Source organism: Uloborus diversus, chromosome 4, assembly GCF_026930045.1.
Source record: "Uloborus diversus isolate 005 chromosome 4, Udiv.v.3.1, whole genome shotgun sequence".
Taxonomy (NCBI): Eukaryota; Metazoa; Arthropoda; class Arachnida; order Araneae; family Uloboridae; genus Uloborus; species Uloborus diversus.
Window position 1 is genome coordinate 122,419,613 of NC_072734.1, and position 21,728 is coordinate 122,441,340.

General features: G+C 33.7%; 1 protein-coding gene across 1 annotated transcript in view; it reads left to right on the plus strand.

Moving 5' to 3' along the window:
- Nucleotides 1-944: 944 nt before the first annotated feature.
- The window catches only part of LOC129219828 (cytosolic 5'-nucleotidase 3-like), a 40,300-nt gene continuing 19,516 nt past the window's right edge, over nucleotides 945-21,728 (plus strand). The window contains exons 1-6 of the mRNA XM_054854132.1: nucleotides 945-1,201; nucleotides 4,907-5,005; nucleotides 6,152-6,221; nucleotides 12,034-12,080; nucleotides 14,862-14,947; nucleotides 15,098-15,187. Coding sequence (XP_054710107.1) covers nucleotides 1,073-1,201; nucleotides 4,907-5,005; nucleotides 6,152-6,221; nucleotides 12,034-12,080; nucleotides 14,862-14,947; nucleotides 15,098-15,187 — 521 coding nt within the window. The 5' untranslated portion in view covers nucleotides 945-1,072. The remainder of the gene's footprint in view (nucleotides 1,202-4,906; nucleotides 5,006-6,151; nucleotides 6,222-12,033; nucleotides 12,081-14,861; nucleotides 14,948-15,097; nucleotides 15,188-21,728) is intronic.

The window sequence follows — 21,728 nt, forward strand, 5'->3', positions numbered from 1 at the left end:
TTTAATTAAAATATGAATAAAATTGTACCATTGTTTGTTTCCTTTATGAATCAAAGCAAAATCCTCTTTGTTCTCATGTTCACGAGCACCAAACCATTACGAGATCACTTTGAAGAAAGAGAAATACATAAATTAATCATTTCATCTCAATAGCTCAATATTAAATACATTGTAACATGTTATTGACATCAAATCACATTTATGACATTTAAGATCGAGCGAAACCATTTTGCAAGTCCTTAGGCAGTTTTTGAATAAATATTCGTTGAAATAACAAATGAAACTTGCAACATTACTAATTTCAAGAGTTAATTTGTGTTTTTGTGAAACATAAATTCAAATTAATCATTAAAACGTACCTCACAATCACCTAAATCCTCAGGTCCCCTCGTGTATCCAGGGCTGCGTTCGGAAACGATCCACCGGTTACACCGCGTGGTTAGTCCGGTGTGGTTATGACGTATTTGGAATTTCTCTAGGAATTCCGGTAGAACAGCTGTGTTTCCGAACGCTCGTGGTTAAACCGCGGTAGTTCTAGTTCAGCAGCAAACGACACTCCAATCAACGCGTAACTTTCATAATAGGCAAGTCACGTGTGTTACGATCAAAACATGAAACACGACCGGATTGGCCAACACAGACTTTGTGACGTTTGTGATCTCGCTAACCGCTTCCAGACAGCGGTGCCACAGGTTGCTACCAAGTCGACCGCCAGAAAACAACCGCAGTGTTTCCGAACGCGGTTAAGTGACGTCAGCGGTTCCACCGCAAGCGTTTCCGAACGCTTGCGGTTGCACCGAGGCGACCGATCCGCGTTTCCGAATGCACCCTAGATCTACCGTTTGTTCGCGCGCCAAACCATTGCGTCGCCAAACGTCAAGGTTGCCGTAAATTTCCCTGTAAAAATCGCCAGGATTTAGCTGTAATTAATGTCCGCCCAAAACACCGCGTGTTGATGGTCAAGGATCAATCGGATCAAAAGAGCACTCTTAATTCATGTTATCAAATTTATATCATAAATATTGGAACTGAGTATGATGCTTACGTAATGCTGCGTCAATTTTAAAGTGAAATGTTTTCAGACATATTTCGAAGTCGTATTATTGAAACCACTATTGGTATCGGTACAGTCGTTTTCGTTTCAGTGTTGACATTTCAGTTTTTAAAAAAGCCAAGAAAGATTTCAAGAATTATCGACACGGTAATTTTTGTATCATTTTAACAGTTGTTGCATACATGGGAAGCGTAAGAGGCTTCTAATTAAGGAAACTTTTTTTAAGAACAAAAATACGTGACGATTCTCGTATTTTGATTGTTAAGTGAAGCTACAAAGTAAATGTTTTCCGAAATATCAAAAATTACTCTGGAAAATTTGAGCTATTGAACATGGTTGATGTACACTGAGAATGTATAAATTTAATTCCGTTCACTTAATCTTGAAATTTCTTACTTTATTCATAATACTTTGTTCAGCATGAGAGAAACCTGTTAAGGCGAGAGCTGTGTGCAGTATCAGAAAATAGGGAAACAAAATGAATTTAAGAACTTTTAGGATTAGTAGGTTCATCGCTAATAAGTCGATTTTAAGATGATAAAATTTAAATGTTGCATCTATTTTGTGACATACCCTATTCAAACAGTTTCATCCTTTAAACTTTCATTGGTTTTTCTTTTCTTTTTTTTCTCCAAATATTGCTCTCCTGGGCTTCCATACCAACCTCTACACCCGGTTTAACTGGTTGAGTCGGACCTTGAAAGTTATGCTGTTTTTTTATGTAGACCGAGCACCCTGAGGGATATTTATTTAGAATGAAGACTTAGTGAGAGTGATCATGACAGTTGACCACCGACAGACACATGTAACAGTCGCTGTTAGCGTCACACGAAGGGGTATGGAGCAGCTTGGCGTCATTAGAATTTTTAAGGCAGTTTTTTCAAGGGGTATTTCTTTCTTTTTTGAGGGCTTTTATTCTGGATGGATACTCCGTCACACTTAAGGGGTGCGCCATTGCTTTTTTTGGGGGGGGGGGACCCTGAATTTACATTCTAAAATCAACTATTGCAGTGAAGTTCATGAAAAAATTTCCCTGATTTAAACTTTTCCGAAGTACAAAATACCACACAATGATATGGTAATGTAAGAATGATAATTCTAAAAGATCTAAGCGAGCTCAGTAACCAAATTATTTGCGACTGGAGTTAATAAACTGTTTAGAGCGCTGGAAAACAAAATTCCTGTGCAGCATAAAAAAAGTCCAAATTGACCAAAGTTTCTATATTTTTTCTTGATTAACAAACTTCAACTATTCTACAATCTTTTGCCATCACCGTAAGGGGGGACAAACCGAAATTGCCAATAGTGAGACGGGCAATGCTGCAATTCTGCACCCTCTAACTCGGTGGGGGTTCTCATTTGCAAACACCGAGCTACCTCTCTTTTACGCAGCTGGTTATGTGAATTATGCTAAATATGCAGACATATACTTGCAACCCTATCTCAAACTTTTGAGTACATTTTACGATACAAAAAATTTGATCACATTAAACATCAGCTATCTAACGCAGTGACAAATTCAGGTGGTCTAGAACCTGTAGTGATTCAACGATAGAAAAAGACTTGATGAGAACAATAAGCAATACAACAATAGAATGCTAAATATTTACACCTTTTTGTCTCCAAGTTAGGAAATCACAATCCGTTTCTAAAGCCCCCAGAAGTTTAAGTTGGTAGTGGTATTGCTAGCTGACGATAAGGTGAGTTGCGATGAGACCTTTAACGTTCGGGTAGTAACATCAAAGGATATTGAAGGCAAACAATTTTGTGGCATTTCTTTGTAAAGGAGGTAAACAGTTATGTCTTTAGCTTCTGTTACGAGAGTAGTTACTATCTGTAAAGATGTGTAAGCCCAAACCATCTTTTACACCGAATGGTATGACCAGTTAAGATGGAATAACAAATTGTTAAAAACTTCTGGTACGAGTTATGCGCTGATCCTCCATCAGTATTCGATGAATCTGGTTTCAGAAGGAAAGAAATCTTGTATCGTTAAAGTGCTATTATCTGAAGCAAAAGGTTCATCCACCATCACAGAACGAACAGCTGGTGTCATATATGAGGCAGTGAGAAGCAAAGGGATGTAAGTGGACATTTTCAAGTTTTGAATAAAACGCGTTTAAAGATAAGATCCTAGGTAGGCTTTCATTGATTTTCCTTTCTAAATCATGCTGTATAGAAGCAACTACCAGGTCTACGAGTACCATCTCTTGTCTCAAGATAGAGGAGAGGTTCACCAACCATGTGTACTAGTTATCTCCAAATTTTTAATTTTGCCACTTGCATCCCTTTGCTTCTCACTGCCTCATATGTAATAGATGGAAGATACCTGCTTGATCATATTTTTGGTAATGATCTGTAAGCTTCAAGGAAATATGCCAGCAATGCAGTGTATAGGTAATTTGTAAGTATGGGAAAGCTAGTGTTATTTTTGATGGGTGCAAAGAAAGCACCACAGAAATATAATCTGCGTCCTATTACAACAGCCAAGCCTTCTGCTCTAGAAGACTTTCTGCGTCTCAAATCTTGTGGTTGCTCTGAGGAGTTCATTGGATATAGTGAATGTTTGAAAAGTCTGAAAGTGCTGAAGTGCTTAATTATATGCACAAACTGTGTTAGACATAGCTGCAACAATAACGATTTTGCTGAGGATCTAGATTCCAAAAAACATCTTGGTTTAAACGAAGACTTTTTGTTACAAGCTTAGGAGAAATTATTTGGAAGAAAAAAACAGTTCAGCGTAATTTTTCTGGCCATTTAATCAAATGTGCACCATTAGATGGGGTTGAGGGGGGGGGGGGAAGGATAATATTTAAGAAAAAAATTTCGCTTTGGGAGGTGAGCTACTGTTCTTATGGGGTGGACAGTCCTGATTTAATGAATTTTTGATTTGCACGAAGTTCTTCTACTTGAAAAAAAGGGGGGGGGGGGGGTGAGGATTTATTTTATTTGGTGGAAGGGGGTGCTGAAGCTTTGAGAGGAGGTGCACCATCGATCTTGGAAGATGGACACACTCGATTTCTAACTTTAACTTAGCATAAAATAATATTTCCATATGATATGTATGGAGGGGGATTCGGGGGTACTGCTTCGTTTTACGGGGATATGGGGGCTCTGTAGCATTGGTGGGTTATGTCATCCCTCTTGGGGGTCAAACACCTTTAATGTCATGCTTTTAAATTCAGTAAAACATAATATTCTCACTTTAAATTTATTCTAAAAATTCTGGAGAAATACCCAAAACAGCAATTTTTAGATGCCCCCCATTCCAAAACCCGACGCACAATGGGGTGGGACTTTTTACCTGTTCTTATTGGGAGCGTAATAAACAATTTGCACCAGGTTTAGCTTTTTTTTTTTGGATGTTTGGGTCCGACCCCTATTTTTACTGTACTATAATTATGAATCTAAAACAGGGGTACTTGGAAATGACAAAAGCAGATAAATTTCTTACATGTTAATATTTACAAGTTATTTTAGAAGAAATGTTTTGACTGAGGAACAAAAAATTAAATGTTGTACAAATCCTTACAAACAAGTCCAATATTAATTTTACTCATTAATGTTGAAATGAGAAAGTAATTATCCGAAATATTCCTTCACAGTAAACTTTTCTTGGTCATCATCTATAATCAAAATTATCTTTTACCGGGACACCGGGATTTTGTCTGAAAACCGGAACTGGCAAACTTAACCTTACCCAACAGCTTTGGTTTCAACTTTGACTGAAAACTTCTGATTCATTAAAAGAAAAAAAAAATGTTTATAAAAGTATTATTTTAAATATAATTTATGTGTGACTTTGTCATTCATTCTTGATTTACTCTGTCTTCATCTCCCCTTCTTTTCTAGATGGAAGCATTGAAAAAGAGCAATGTACATATAAAAAACCGAGACCATGTTGAAGAAGTAGTATCACAGTTTATTAAAGATGGACCTTCAAAACTTCAAGTAAGATCAGGATATTTGTTTTTCTGAAGATGTAATATTATTAATGCCTTGAACATTATTTTTTTATTCATTAATGAATTAATATTTTTATTGTTATACATTTGTCTAACTACAATGCATTAATACTTCCTATTCTTCTTGCCAGCAACAGTCTTTGCAGGTGTGCCCACCTTAAGGAGGTCATAGCGTAGACTGCAACACTGAATTTTTTAGGGGGGGGTTAAGGCATATTTTTTTGGAGGGGGGGAGGTGCGCCCTTACTCTTAGGGTTGTTGGGCACCTTAGAACAGGAATTAGTAAATAGAGGGAGCAAATCCAATCATTGACTCAGCAAAAGCTGAGCCAAAGTGACGTGACTCAACAATGAATGGTTGGTATGTTTTGCGTCAAACAAGCGAGAGAAACTTAATTTCTTCCAATGGTTTGCTCTAAAATCAATCATGTGACTTGGAGTCTAGGCTTAAGGAGTCCTGTCTTCGCTCCCTCTATTTTATTTCTTCTCGATGGTGGGCACCTCTGCCCTATTCCCATCAAGTTCTGTTGCATCCCTTCAAATTATGACCCCCCTCAAGAATGAGGACCTCTCCTCCAAAAGAGACTACCTCCAAAAACTTTTAGTGCCATATTCTGAGCCACTTGTCTCTCTTGGAACCCATTTAGGCTCTGGCTATTATCTATTTTAATTGATTACTTCAAGTGGTCATGGTGTATTATTGTTATGATTCATTCAGTTGTACATTTATTACAATGGTTTTGTTCATTCATCAATGTATGACTTGACATTCTGAGGAATAATAATTTTATTGTTAGAAATTTCATTAAATTTTTTGTTTTTGACCCATTTGCCGCTTCCAAGAATCTGCCACTCTTGACCTGACTGCCTAGTCTTGTCTATTAGTAGAAACAGCCTTGGCCAGGAAGATTTTTAAGCATGACATATAGATTTCAAGTTTTATTTTTGTGTAAAATATTAAAAACTCAAACAGTATTTCATGCTTATAAAAAAATTATTATCACTTTCTGTGTCTATATTGAATTCCTGTTACAAAGATTTGGCTAATAATATTTGAAAAGCTAATTTTGTTTTTTTTTTTTTTTGAAATTTTGAAAACAATGTTTTAAAAGCTTGATTTTGCTTTTTTATAGGTTATTTCAGACTTTGACCATACTTTGACTCGAATTCATTTGAATGGGAAACAATGTACTACAACTTATGGTGAGTCTTATGTAACGAAAAGTAATGTTTCAAAAAATGATAATGTTAGAACTATAGTCGGGGGCAAACCCTGACCTGGCAGCGTCGTAATGCTGTGATTAGGATCTGCGAAACCTTTACCATGCTGCCAGGTTAGCTTTGTCCCAACTATTGTTTAAAGCTATTTCTAATTTTTTTATAGTGAGATCTCGATTTACTGTTCCTGTTTCTATTGTTTTTCTGGAGCATCCGTTGTTTAACTTCTATGATCCTTGTGCAAATTGTATTTAAATAATGCTAAAAAAAAATATGTATTGTTTTTTAAGAAGTCGATTTCTTGTGTTCATCGTTATAAAACTTTTCTCCTGTAAAATTGAAAGTCAATCTTTGTGTGGCATTAAAACTGAAAATGCCCTCTACCCTCTCTTTTTTAAGCAACAAAAAAGGTCTTGACCTTTGCTTTTAATGAAAAGGGCCCAAAGCCAGATAAAGCTTGGCCACAGATTAATGGTGCGTGAACTCAAAGCAGAAATTAACTATTTCATTTTGAAATAGGTAGGATCTGTGAGAATGCGAGACTCCTTGCTCGTTCTCGCTTATTCTACCAATTTCAAAATGAAGCAGTCCGTTTTCACTTCCAGTTCATCTGCCCCTCTCTGTGGTCAAGCTTTATACAGGGGTGCCCATCTCCCTGAAAGCAAGAGTGCACCCCCCCCCCCAAATACCAAGATCCTCCCAGCGGGGGGGGGGATCTCGGGGACAGTGTTAAGGGACTGGACGCTGGCTAACATAACGCTGCTCTTCAAGAAAGGGTCTAAAGGTAATGCTTGGAATTGTAGACCTGTAAGTTTGACTTCAGTGGTTTGTAAGATTTTCGAAACTTTGATCAAAATTAAGATTATGAATTTCTTAGAGACTAATGGTCTGTAGACTGTTTTGCAGTATGGTTTCAGGAAAGGTAAATCCTGTGCTACTAGGTTTATTGCATTTCTACGACAAGGTTACCTCAGCTTTAGATTAAAAAAACTGTGTGAATGTTGTTTACATTGATTCTCAAAAAGCTTTTGATAAGATACCGCATGGTGCTCTTCTCAGCAAACTATCTGCTATTGGAATAGGATGAAAAACTTTACTTTGGGTTAGAAATTGGCTCACTTGAAGGAAACAGAGTAGTTGTGAGGGGAAGTCATTCTAAATGGAGTGATGTTTAAAGCGGGGTTCCTCAGGGATCAGTTTTAGTACCTCTTTTGTTTATTATTTTTATGAATTATATCAATGAAATTATTTTGGGAAACATGAATTGTTTTGTTGATGATGTGAAAATTATGGGGATTGTAGAAAATGAAGAACAAGTAAAAGAGCTTCAAGAGGATTTAGATCATATTACTAAATGGGCGGATGAGTGGGGTATAGCAGTTAATGTAGGGAAATGTCGAGTGCTACACTTAGGTCATGGAAATAAGCGTACAAGTTATCATTTACAGGGTTCAATCATTAGTCAGGCAGAAAATGTTATTGATATGGGTATCTTAATAAATCAGGACTTCAAAGTTTAGGCAACAGTCAGCATTGCAAGTAACAAAGCCAACAGAGTGCTTGGGTTTATCAATAGATCTATTTTAAACAAATCTAAGAAGGTTCTTCTGCCTGTACATAGGAGTTTAGTAAGACCTCATTTGGAGTATTCTATTTAGTTTTGGTCAGCCTTATCTGAGGAAAGATATTTCTGTGTTGGAAAGGGTTCAGAGAAGGGTAACTAGACTAGTAAGGGGACTTTCAGATTTAGATTATGATACCAAACTTAATAGGCTTAATATGTATAGCTTGTAGCAAAGGAGAGTCAGAGGGGACATGATTCAGTTGTTTAATTTTATCAAAATGAAAGATGTTAATGGATTAAATTTTTGCACGGAAAGAAGGACGCGGGGTCATTGTCTTAAGCTAGTTCAAATCTCAGGCTAACTTGGAAATCAGGAAAAATTACTACTTTAGTAGGGTCCTGAGCACTTGGAACAGCTTACCGGAAGAAACGGTGATTAGCAATGCATGTTTATAGCTTTAGGAGGACCATTGATATTCATTGGGGACTAATAAGTTGTCTAGGACCAGCCTTGCTGGGCCCAGAGCCTGTTGCTGGTCGTCACATTTGTATTTGTGAATCAGAATCCTTCCTCCCCCGCCCAAAAAAGAAAAATATTCCTTACAACAACCCCCTCTCCCTGAAAATTTCAATGGCATGGTCAGCGTTATGACCCCCCCCCCCCCAGATGGAATGCTTTATGATAACTGTCTTTATTTTAATCAACTGGACACAAGACCACATATTGGCATATATCATTGAAAGAAAGAAACAAGTGCACACACGATATATTAGTTCCTTATCCTGTAGAATTAGTGAGTTGCAGCTTGTGTACTTGAATGGGAGAGGACTTGGCTATCTGTTGTTATAATTATGTGAATGAACAAATATTGAACTGTTTCCTAGGGGAGGGTTAGAACTAACACTAAAGACAATTTTGTATACTTGAATTACGGAGTGTGTCCCCGTGAAAATGGAACAAAAGAGCAGATGCTCTCATTTGGAGAAGGGGACATTGTACTTGGAGGGTGAGAGGTGCATCCACTTCAGCCAGGTCACATTCTTTTACCAAATGGACGGATTACTTTTTTTTTCATTAATACTAATTACGACTAGTATAGAAAAGTAAATGTTAGTATACATGCTTTATGCTGGTTCATTGTGCTTACTAGTGTTAATGAACATTTATGTGATCTTCTGTTTCAATAGTTTTTAACCCCCAACACACAAAGGAAGAGGGTTATAAGTTTGACATGTCTCTGTGTGTGTGTATCTGTCTGTGACACTCTAGCGCCTAAACGATGGACTGATTTTTAAAAAAAAAGTTTTGTTCAAAAAGAGAGTTGATCAAGAGTGTTCTTAGCTAGGTTGGGTTTTCGGATCACATTAATTAACAAAGATATTAATTAAAAACCCCTAAAAGGTTTTTTGCAATTTTTTCAGGGAAAAATTTAAAAATTTAATACCAAAATAAAGAGTATTTTTTTCTGCCTCTGATAGAATGTGTTTTGAACTTCCATGTTATATAGAATTCAAATTATAACTTTTTTAAAGCAGATTTTAAATACGGCTAAGCCTTTATTCATGCAATTGGTAACCGAATTCATTGTTGACCAACACGGAAATTAATAGCAATGATTAAAAATTTTTATCTGTTGCCAGTTTTTATTTGTTAACAAATAAAATACTTGTAATTGATTTTAACAGTATAAGGCTTTTAAAAGGTTTTTCATTTTTCTCTCAATTCTACATTTGCGACTCAGTCGGGGTTTTTTAAATTTTTTAATTTTAGTTATATATTTACTAATAGAATTAGCTTAAATCTGGCAGAGAAATACAGTTTGCAAAATGAGAAAAAAAGGTCACCTTTATGAATCTATTTCAAATATAGTATTTAAAAGATCAATAATTTGAGGTTCAATAATATTTTCAACATACCTGCCAACTTTGAGTTATTAAACCTCAAATGTACTCATTTTAGCTATTTTTTAGGCATCAGTCCTAATTTTTTCGTGCGTTTTGGAATCTGGTTGTTTGACCTTCTTTTGAACTTCCCGTTTTAATCAGGGCTGCGAAGTTACTGTCGGACTGATTTTGAGGGAAAAGAGTCAGAGTCGGGGAAACAAAGGCTTCAAACTTCTAATAGTCAGGATCGTACATTTTCCCTTTAAGTCCATGACTCTCACAGGGCTGTGGAGTCGGACTCATTTTAGGGTAAAGGAGTTGGAGTTAATAGCTCTGAATTTGTTGAAGCTGGAGTTGGTCATTTTTCCTTCAACTCTGCAGCCATAGTTCTTATTTACTGTGCAGTTTTACCTCTTGGGCTTCACCGATTTTATATTTGCAATTATTTCGTACAAATTCTTCATACATTTTATGTTTCGTAATGGATTACTTGCATGCTTGTCATTTTGTCATACCCACTTGTATATTTCAACATAGTAGCATCCCTGATTATTAAACCAAAATAATACTACTCAAAGAAGAAAACAAATTAATTTTTACAGGTTTATTCATTTTTTCTTGGGAAAAAAATCATTCATTTTTTTCTTAATGGTGGGTCATAAAATTGTAATGACTGAAATCATTAAACTTGAAGTCAAAGACGAGCCAATAATTCACATTGGAATCTCAAACAGGCAAATTAGCATTAGTTTGTACTGAATTAACCAATATTTTCCTGGAAAACTGCTCTTGTTACTAATGATGATAATGTAGTAGAACAGATTACAATTGCTGTTCTTGAGTGTGCATAAGGTTGTATTCCCAGGGGCCTAAAATGAATGCTTAACCTTTCTGAATGATGACCCTCAAGTATTCAAAGAGGAAAGAGATAAAGCAGGATTCCTTGCTGAATCCATTGGTCTCTTAAAAAACTGTATTGCCTTAAAACAAAAATAGGTAAGCATGACTGTTTTGATCAGTTTCTGCTTGGTTTGGACTTTGAAGAGCTAGAACTAAGCCTTTTAGATTTTCATCAATTCTAAATGGAAAGAGAAAAATGCAACCCGTAAAAAACCAAATGAGTCTTCTAAAAAGTTTTAACTACAAAGAATAATATTGCTAGAGCTTTCAGTTGCCATTTGTACAAAATTAATAATTTTAGACTAATTGTAAAAATTTGAAAGAAGGAAATGAAACCACAGCCTTCAGTCAATATCTCATCCCAACTTTTTCTGATCTATTTACAGAGAGAGTATTTAAAAATGCTTTATAGCACTTGAAGTGGGGGCAAGTACGCTAGAGACCTGATAAAGTCCTCGGAATGCTGTAGCAAATATCTTGCGCTATATCAGCAACAATTGGGGTGGCTCTTTCCCAAGCTTCTGACAAAAGACTAACGCTATTCCTATCCAGAAATCTAATAACAAGGAAAAGCTGCTTTCAGTTTTTCCTTGATTCGAATAATCATGTCTCTAAGAGACAAGCTGGCTTCAGGAATAACTTCAATATTACAGAACAAATTATCAAACTAAATCAACATATCAAAGATGACTTTCATAGAAAACAAAGTACTGAGATTGTGTTGATTGATTATAAGTCAGCTTTTGATCATGTTTGAAGAAGGGAGCTACTAAAAAAGCTGTCAAATCAGCATTTCCGACCACATTTACAAATTGGTCTAGCTTCTTTTCTCAACAATTCATAAATGTTCAATTTGAAAATGCTAAATTAAGTTTTCAGCAAACAGTCTCATGGACTCTCACAAGGATCTGTTTTAAGTCCTGTCTTATTCAACCTGATAATAAATGACCTTATTTGTTCTTAAATGCTTGCCCAATGTTCAGACTATACTGTGTGCTGACAATCTAGTCATTTGGAATACTGACTCAGTCAGACTTTCAAACTATTGAAAATAAAACATGTACCTAACCCCACTCAATTTCTAAAGTCTTTCGCATTATTTTCAACACTTCTTAAATTTTGGAGGATTATTTCAGTTAGCTGAATGAGTAAATATTTCACATTATTAAATCTTTTATGAATTTATAAACGTTTTACTGATGCCTGTCTCCATAAGTAGGTAAGTGTGGTTTCAAATAATGTAATATATATGTATAATTTAAATTAATGTTACAAGTTTTTTTCTAAACACATTTACAAAACTTAGAAAGTAATATTACTAAAATGATGTTTGCACTTGCATACTTAATTGTCTTGTTACACAATCTTTGAAATAGTTATAAGAAAATTTTCAATTGAAAAATTTTGTTTAATATAAATACTTAACTGAAACTTTGTGTCATTTGATAGGCATTTTAGATCAAGGACCATTCTGTACAGATGAGTTCAAAGAGAAGGTATTGTTTTCATTTAAAAAAAATAAATAAATTTTACAATGTTCTGTGGGCCCCGCATAATCGAATATCGTCAGTCCCAAGAAATTTTATTTGATTAAGTGGGGAAATTTTCTTTACCTTTCTAAACTAGCAAAAGGGTTTTGAAGTAAGTTAAAGGTCAAAATAGTTTAAAATTTAGTATATTCAGGGTTCCTATGCTCCGGAAAAGCCTGGAATTGTCAGGGAAAATGACATACAGTGAAGCACTGTTTATACGTTTCTCTTTTATACATTTTTATCAATTATAGGTTTTTAAAATTGGTCCCTGCAGAGTCTAATACACATTAACCTATACCTATTATACGTTTTTTTCATTTGTACGCTTTTTTTGTACAGTCCCTTCGAAAATGTATAAACAATGCTTCACTGTAGTCAAAAATGTCGGGGAATTTTCCTAATGTGCCCTAAAAAAGATTTTTTCCCAGGAATTTTTGTTGTATGAAATTTAATCTTCATTTTCATCGATGTTTCTTAAAAAAATGCACAAATTTTGAGGCAAAATGACCCTGGCAATTAAAAAAAAAAACGAGCAAACCAAAAAAACTTCCACTGCTGCCATTTTCGACCCTCAATAGTTTCCAAGGAAAAACTTCCTCGGTTGAACAGGAATTATGTACATACTCAAAAGGGGAGAAGAAAGTTTATTGTTTCGGAAGCACAACCTGAAGATGGGAGGGTTGATCGGGGAAAATCGTTTTTTTTTTCTTAAAATTGGAAATTCTTTTCACCTTTGTGTGAAATGTAGTTGCAATTTTTCGGTCATTCACGAGATGGAATTAGACACAATCCTTAAATGCCTAAGTTTCCAAAAACAAAGCAGAATTGGATGTTTTCTTTTATTGCAAATTAATGAAAATAACACAAAATGGGCTGAAAATTGTTTAATTATATTTTATTATTTGAAATAATTTTCTTGAGAAATGAAAAATTTTGTTCTTAAAACTTAATCTTATCCTCATTGCCTTGGACGCAAATGTGATAAAAACTTTTCAACTGAATTGTAGTTTCATGAAGATTTATTTATTTATTTTTTTTAATTGTTTTCTTGGGACAAATTCAAAAAATTATTTTTCCCGAAAACAGCATTGAATGGTTATTGCAATGCAAACTATTGAAAACAATGCAAAATGTGCCCTTTTTCCGGATAATTCGTAATTATTTTCTGGAAAAATGCAAAATTTAATCTTTAGAACATTTTTTTAATTCTAATTGATTTATATGCCTATGTACTAAAAATTGACTATTTTGTCTTAATGGTAGTTTTTTTAAGGTTTATTAATTATTTATAACTACTTTTACGCCTCAAATTCAAAAATCTAAATTAAACTTTTCTTTTAGTCACCATATTTGGTCGTTTGCACAATGGAAGTAGACGCAAACTTCCAGAAACAGAATTGGATATTTACATCAAAACGTGCAACAGTTATGAAATTTTGAAAATTAACTCTTACTTTCTGGAAATGAAAAATTGAAATTTTAAAGTAAGCATTCTTGAATACGTGAAGGGAAAAAACCAAAATGATTATTGGCATTGGCCTATGATAAGCGGATGTCAATTTTTGATATTATGCAATATATGGTATGCCGATCGATGCAAGAAGTTAATCATATTTATACTGAAATTTAGCTTTGTATTTTGCTCAATATATTTTGTGTTATATACTAATAAGAAAATGAAGTATTGCAAACCAAAAGCGGATGCTAAAAGATTGCTGTGCAACTACAGCAAAACGCTATAATATTACGCATGACACGTGATATCCAAGAAATGATAAAATAAGTTGAAAGTACTCTGTTTTCAACTAGTAGTACATGAATTAAAATGATTTTGAACAAAATGTTTAAAGAAACTTAAAACTTTGAGAGAGAAAAAAAAAATCAAGATTTTTTTTTCTTTTTTCAAGTTTCAGTTCTTCCACATTGCTACTTTAAACAATTTCAATTATTTTGAAAATATTGCTATTTAAACTTAATTTTGAATAAAGCGAGTAACCAGGAATTTTCTAAAAAAACAACCTGAAAAACCTGGAAAAGTTAGAATTTTTTTTTGACCACAAGTGTATGAACCCTGTATTTATATTACAAGTACATGTGAAAATTATAAAAAGTAACTTACAACTTGAACTAAGAAATCTGTTTTAGAATTTTTTCAGTACAGTCTTTTTTGAAAAAGTCCATAATAGTGAATTGCTTTCTGTAAGTCTTATGGAAACACTTGTCTGACTCCCTTTTCCCCCTCCTAGTCTACTGTGTTTTACAATTAATATTTATCAATTTAATATCATTTAAAATGTGTATATATTTCTTGTATTATTTAATTTAATTATCGAATGCTTTTTTTTTTTGTAATGGTAAAGACAAGAGAAATTTGGTAGAATATAGGAAATGTTTTGATAGAACATGAATGTTGTTTTTCTTTCCCGTTGTCAGAGAAAAATATTAAGTACTTCATATTTTCATGTTGGTAATTGTTTGTACTTAATTTATTCAAAAAATTTTGTGGCAAAAATATTCACGAAATCTCATCAGTATTATCTGGGGGAAACTATTCGGTAAAGCGGGGATCTTTAGCATTGCATCTATGGGAAAATATTCGGTTCCAGGAGGTTTTATTCGTATAAGTGGTGTATTCGTTTATCTGTTACCTGATTAAGCAGGTCGGACAGTATGTTTTTTTGCTCTACACAATGCAATAAATGATTGTACAGTTGCATTACTTTTAATTCTTTTCTTTTTTTTCAGTCTAAATCTTTATTTAACCATTATCATCCCATTGAAGTTGATCCAAATCTTTCCAGAGCTGAGAAAGTACCATATATGTTAGAATGGTAATTTCCTTTTTCTTTTGAACATTGAGGGAACTTGCATGCTTGTATTTTTTCACAGTATAATTTTTATCTCAATGTGTTAAATTTGACTTAGTCACAATAATTGAAATGATATTGTTTCTTCTTTGAAAAATTGGTTTTTATTTTTAGGTACACAAAAAGTGTTCTTTTGATGCCAACATCAGGCATTTCTAAAAGTTCTGTTCCAGAAATGGTTGAAACTTCAAATGTATGTCTAAGGTAATAAACATTTACTAATTTATCACATTCAATGAACAATTTAACCAAAGCTGTATTTGATACTGTTATAAATTTTGTAAATAGTTAATCCGCAAGAATGCAGGCTACTCTGACGAACAGGAGAACGCACAAGGAGTGTCCTGACCCCAGTGGAGAATTTCAATTATTTACTCAGCAAAAGTTTCTTTTTCACTGATTTTGTTTTACTTTCTTATGTAAAACATAATTATTACTTTAAACCAGGGGCGGCATTTCAGCATTTCATTTGGGGGGTCGAGTTTCTCAAATATGTATTACCACAGTGCGGTTCCAAACACACATTAGTTAACAGGAAGTGGTCAGAAAATTGGTTTAATATGAATAGAAATTAGTGTTTAGAAACAATTAAAATTTTGATTCACTTTCTAATAAGTTATCATACAAAACATCTCGATACTACAGTCATAATACCTTTTGGAAAAGCTTTATGCATGATTTTTGGAATTCGGAAGAACAGTGAATCATGTTACTAATCTAACAGAGCCCAGTGTCGTTTTGCCAGTACAGCTAAATAAAAAAGATGGTGAAAAAGCTCAAGCCCTTTAGCATGCATGACTTCGTCTGAATTTTTTGCCCATTGTGCTTTGAAAATAATTCTCTAACCTCATGAAACATAAAAAAATATTTCTCTACTAGCTGACTGATTGGAATAGTTAAAAAATAATTGAAGTAACAAAGTTATGTATGAGGGGCTTAATTTTTCATTGAATAATCTAGTCTCGTCAGCACTCTTAGCTTTAATGAGATGTCATCTGATTCCAGCTCTGTTATTCACTATTCCAGAATCAGGGTCGTATACTAAAACCCCCGTCTTGGGGGTTCACGCCCCCCCCCCCCAAAAAAAAAATTTCGGCTTGACATTTAAATGGTCGTTTATATTTAAAAATTTCCAAAAAATAGTGTTCCAAAACTCAAATGTCTTTTATATGTATATTAATTGCATAAAACGCTTTCATAATAGATGATCCGACGACTTGAACATTAGCACAACTAGCGCAAAGCGCTCCGCATGAAAAGTTTTTACCCCCCCCCCCCCCCCCGAAATTATTTTCTAGTTACGGGTTTGTTCAAAATGATGAGTCCATAGCAAGGACGAAACTGCAGTCTCTGGATGTGATAACTGGTCTTATCGGTTTATTACTTGTAATTTTTCTTGCCTCACGCTAAAAATTTTACTCATAATTGAAAAATTTTATTTTTCGTTTCCAAAATGCAGATAATATAGAGCAAACGATACAGAAAAATATTTATCATCAAATCTTGTGTTGATTTCACTCGAAACTGAATCTATTATTTCATACAAAATATTAAAAAAGCAATGTTTGATTGAACTGTGGCTTGAATAGTTCGAAAATTAAGGGTAGCGGATTGAAGATGTTTTGATAGAGTAAAGCATTTTTCAAAAACTTTCCTCGATACAATATGAATAAAAATTCAAACGAAGTCATCCAAGGGCATGAACTTTTTCACCATTGAAAGAATCGTCTTGCAATAATTCTTCCAGTCATCAAATCACTGTTTTGAAGTTATCGAGTATTTTTTTTATGGTTTTAACTCTTGAAGACCACCTTGTGTAACTCTGAGATTGCATAATTATAGAGCCCCATAAAAGGTATTTGTTGATTTGTTTTTTTTTTCATTCAATAATCACATGCATTTTTAAGATGTATCCATGAAAGCATATAAGGCATGAACACTCATTATAAATAAATATACACTTAAAAAATGAGCGTAAAAGTGAATGTAAAATATCAAAGTATTTTCTTGTGAAAACCTTGCAGCTACACCACTTTGCACGAGCCTCTCATATTGACAGACCATCGTTACACTGGGCACACAAGTATGAAATATTTAGCCTATATGAAGAAATGTCTTCTTTAGTTAAAATTAACTATGGTTGTTTATCAGCTTTCTATCTCTGAAAAGGCTGGAAAATACTTCATGAATTTCTAAGTCGTCATCCAAATAACGAGAAACACTTTTTCTAGTCTGGGAATGTGTCGAGTTTCATCAAATAGTTACTGAAAACCAGCGAGATTGTTTTTAATGAACATTGATTTCCGACTTACATAAATTGAACTCACCCATTTTCTATCATCCTATTCAAAAAATTTGGGGGTGCGACCGCCCCCTCTTGACCCCCCTATTTGCCGCCCCTGCTTTAAACTGTGCAAAGCAACCTATTTAACGAGTCATTTTCGCCAAATTAATGTAAAAATTTTATATTTATTGCACATAAATACTTACATTAATTGAGTCAATTGGCACACATGCCATAAGAATGTTTATTGCAAAATATTTTTTAAGCATTTCAAACAAGATTTTGTTTGTCCTTGTTATTAAATAGCAAGATAACATCACTTTTATGACATCTATTGTTTTGTGGAATTGACTCCGAACTTGAAAAATTACCTCTCAATGCTTGACATCGTTCTCTTATCCACATGGTTCTTCACAAGTTGGACTACCAAGTTTTTAATGAATGTTCTCCTGTTTTTAAATTTTATTTGAGGGTATTTGATTGAGATCAAGCAAATTTCTGAATTTGATTGTAGCTACATTTATAAGAGACAAAATTCTAGCAGAGGCCATCTGTTTGAAATCCTTGCTGTAGAATAAGCAAAAGACCAATAAATGCTTTCAATTCTTCTTTGCTGATATCATTGGCATATCTTTATCGAGTAAAATTATATCTGATATTTTCAATTTAAGTACTAGTAGACTTCACTATAAAATCCAGAATGCCATCTTCAAATGAAATTGACCACGATTTTGAAGGTGTTGAAGTATTCCTTGCATGATTCGTATTTCCCAGAAGTTTCTAAATAATGTTCTATTCTGATGTTCTTAAGTTGGAACAATATTCTGTTTTCCTACCTTTTGTTTGACCATCTTTTCCGTTGAAAAAACTCATTTTTGTGACCAATAATTTTGTCATCTTCAGATAAATCCTCTGTTTCTTTATCAGAATTATGGCGACTATAGTTTATCAGTATTATTAGACTCCTCATCAGATTTATTTATTAATTCATCATCAATGGAAACTTCATTAAACAGCCTTTGCAAACGTCTCATATCCTCATCATACGTCAGATAGCACAATATTTGCGACGAAAACGAGAGAATTACCAAGGGGTGCTTCACACCCCAGATAAGGAATTTCAGGAAACTGCCTCAGGAATGAACACAGTAAACATACCGCCTATTAGCAAATGACCTTCAAATCAGCTACACCGGGGTTGATTCATTTTCAAATACGGGAACTTGTAAATTTCGAGCAATAAAGTTATGTGGGGTGTCAAACACCCCCTTGCACGTCCTCGCGAGTTAATATTTTTATGTGCTTAGTTTGGTGTTTATTCTATTAGTTTTCACACAAAGTTCTTGAAATTGTACCTGTATTTCCTTTTTCTTTTTTGCCTGCTATGCTCCATTTAACATAATACATGTGAGTTTGGCCTTTTATGTATTAATGTATTATACAGTTAAAAAATTTTGGTTTCTAATAAAGTAAAGACAATATAGTGTTGTATCAGTAAATAAGCAATTAAAAAAAAAATAATGAACCAATTATTTAAATATTTATTGTCTTTGTGCAGTCAAAAACAAGTTGCGTTTTCAAATTTTAAATTAATTTGTTTTCCTATTTTGACGATTTTCGGAATAAAGACAGTTTGAATTCATTGAGAATCAAATAGGATCGGAACAACCTTCGAGGGTTTATGTAAAAAAATACATTATGGTGTTTTTTTTTTCATACTTGCAGAACAAGATTTAAAGCAAAACATAAAACTGTTTTAGAAAAAGAATTTGAAAAAACTACAGGGTTCATACACCTTCGGTTAAAAAAAATTCCCTGACTTTTTCAGGTTATTTTTCTTAGAAAATTCCAGATTACTCGCTTCGTTCAAAATTGAGTTTAAGTAATAATATTTTCAAAACAGTTAAAATTGTTCAAAGTAGCGATGCGTAAGAACTGAAACATTTCCACTTGTAAAATAAAAAAATAAAAAAAAAAAGAAAGAAAGAAAAAAAAAATTTAAGTGTTTTTTTTGAGCAATCACATTACTTATTCTTCTCATTTGACTGTTTTGAATTCTTATGATTTTATTTTCCTCCCGCCTCCCTCTGTAGCACCATCGTCGACCGATCTCATAATGCTGCTCCTCTAGCGAAAACCGTCTCCGAGTTGCGTCCATATCCTACCCACACACGCATACATACGCGCACACATACAAACACATGCAGGCACGCACACATACATGCTCAAAAACCTACACACATACACACACTCGGGATTGCGAAAAACATAATTTGAATTCCAGATGTCAAAATTCAAAATAATTTTCATTTGTTTATTATTTGTTAAAAACAAAGTACTTTCAATTTATTTTAACGTTTCTTTGATGCCACATGTCATGCATATTAGCGTTTTGCTGTAATCGGCAGCAATCATTCTCCGCTTTTGGCTTACGATTCTTCTTCTTATTTTCTTATTAGTATGTAACACAAAACATATTGAGCAAAGTACAAAGCTATTTTTCAGTATAAATATGATTAACTTTGTTGCATCGATGGACATATCCTATAATGCATTCTAGCAAAAGTCAACATCCGTCAATCATAGGCCAATGACAATAATCAGTTGTTTTTTTCCTTTTGCACATAAAGGCTGCCTGAATTAAAATTAAAAATTTTCTTTTTTGCACTTTATTTTCAATAGACATTGCTTTCAATAGACATTGAGATAAACATCTAATTATGTTTGTGTAAATTTTTGTCTACTTCCATCTCACAAACGACCAAATATGACGACTAAGTAAAAAATTTAATATAATGAGTAGATTTTTGAATTTGTAGCATAAAAGTAGTTAGAAATAATAATTTATCCTTAAAAAACTACAATTATAAGACAAAATAGTCAGTTTTTAGCACATAAGCATCTAAATCAATTAGAATAAAAAAAATGTTTTGGAGATAAAATTTCGCATTCTTCCCGAAAATAATTACAAAATACCTGGAAAAAAAACCACATTTTGCGTTGTTATCAATAGTTTGCATTGCAATAAATATACAATGCTACTTTTGGTCTTGTGTACTGCCATCTTGAGAATGACCAAATATGGTGGCTACAACAAAAATTAAGAAATAATTTTTTGAATTTGTAGCATGAAAACAATTTAAAAATAAGTTGAAAAGTTTTTAGCACATTTGCGTCCAATTCAATGATGATAAGATTAAGTTTTAAAAACAAAATTTTTCATTTCTCAAGAAAATTACATATTTAAAATAAAATTAAAAAAAATAAACAAGTTGCAGCACATTTTGCATTGTTTTCATTAGTTTGCAGTTAAAGAAAACATCCAATTCTGCTTTGTTTTTGGAAACTTAGGTATTCAAGCATCGTGCCTACTTCCATTTTATGAATGACCAAAAATGGCGACTATGTTTCATTCGTAGCTGAAAAGACTTTTCGATTAAAAAACGATTTTCCCAATTGACCCTACCATCCGCAGGCTTGTGCTTTAGAAGCAGGAAAATGTTCTTCTCCCGTTAAATTTGTGCATAATTCCTGCTCACCCTAGGAAATGTTTTCTTTGGAACTATTGAGGGGCAAAATTGGCGTCCGCGGAAGTTGTTTTTTTGGGTCGCCTTTTTTATTTTATTGCCAGCGTCATTTTGCCTTAAAACTTTTACATTTTTTTTTCAGGAAACATGGACAAAAACGAAGATTAGAACTCAAGGTACAAAATTCCCTGGGAAAAAATTGTAAAAAAAATTTTTGGTTCCCTGACTTTTCCCTGACATTTTTAACTAGTATATCATTTTCCCTGACAATTCCAGTTTTTCCCGGAGCGTACGAACCCTGTAATTTAAAAAACCATATTATCCAGCATATTATTTGTGGGTGGCCTATAATCTGCAGGTTTTAAAATGGGCCTGAAGAAAAAAAAAAGCTTCGTATAATCCGGGGCGGTGTATAATACAATGTAAAAAAATAAAGTTTGAATTTAATATACCATTTGAGCAACTAAACTGAAAACGTGAAAAGGTAATTACTTTGAAGGCATAATCAAAGTTTATCTGAGATATAATCTAAAATATAATCATTTCTTCTTGAAATCATGATTATAGTACGCTAATCACTTGAAAAACAAAGTCAAGACAAAGGAGCAAACGCTCTGATCTTGTGCAAATGGCTTCCTAATTAACTGTATTCTTGCTTATTTTACATGGCCTGAATCGCGTAAGAGGAACATTCAAGCAATGTAAAATAACCAACATACAGGCAGGCAGTGAGAAAGGACATGCAAGTTTTGTAAAATAAACAACATTCAGTTGGAGTACTGCCTCTATCGGTGAATCCTTATTGTACGGATGCATGTGTGGAATTCTTTTCTTGGGGTCTAAAATAAAAATAACCCCCCAAAAAAGTTGGCGACTCTAGAAATTTTTTGGGGTCGCCAATTTTGAAAACTGAGTCGTTTTCACCGTAAATCTT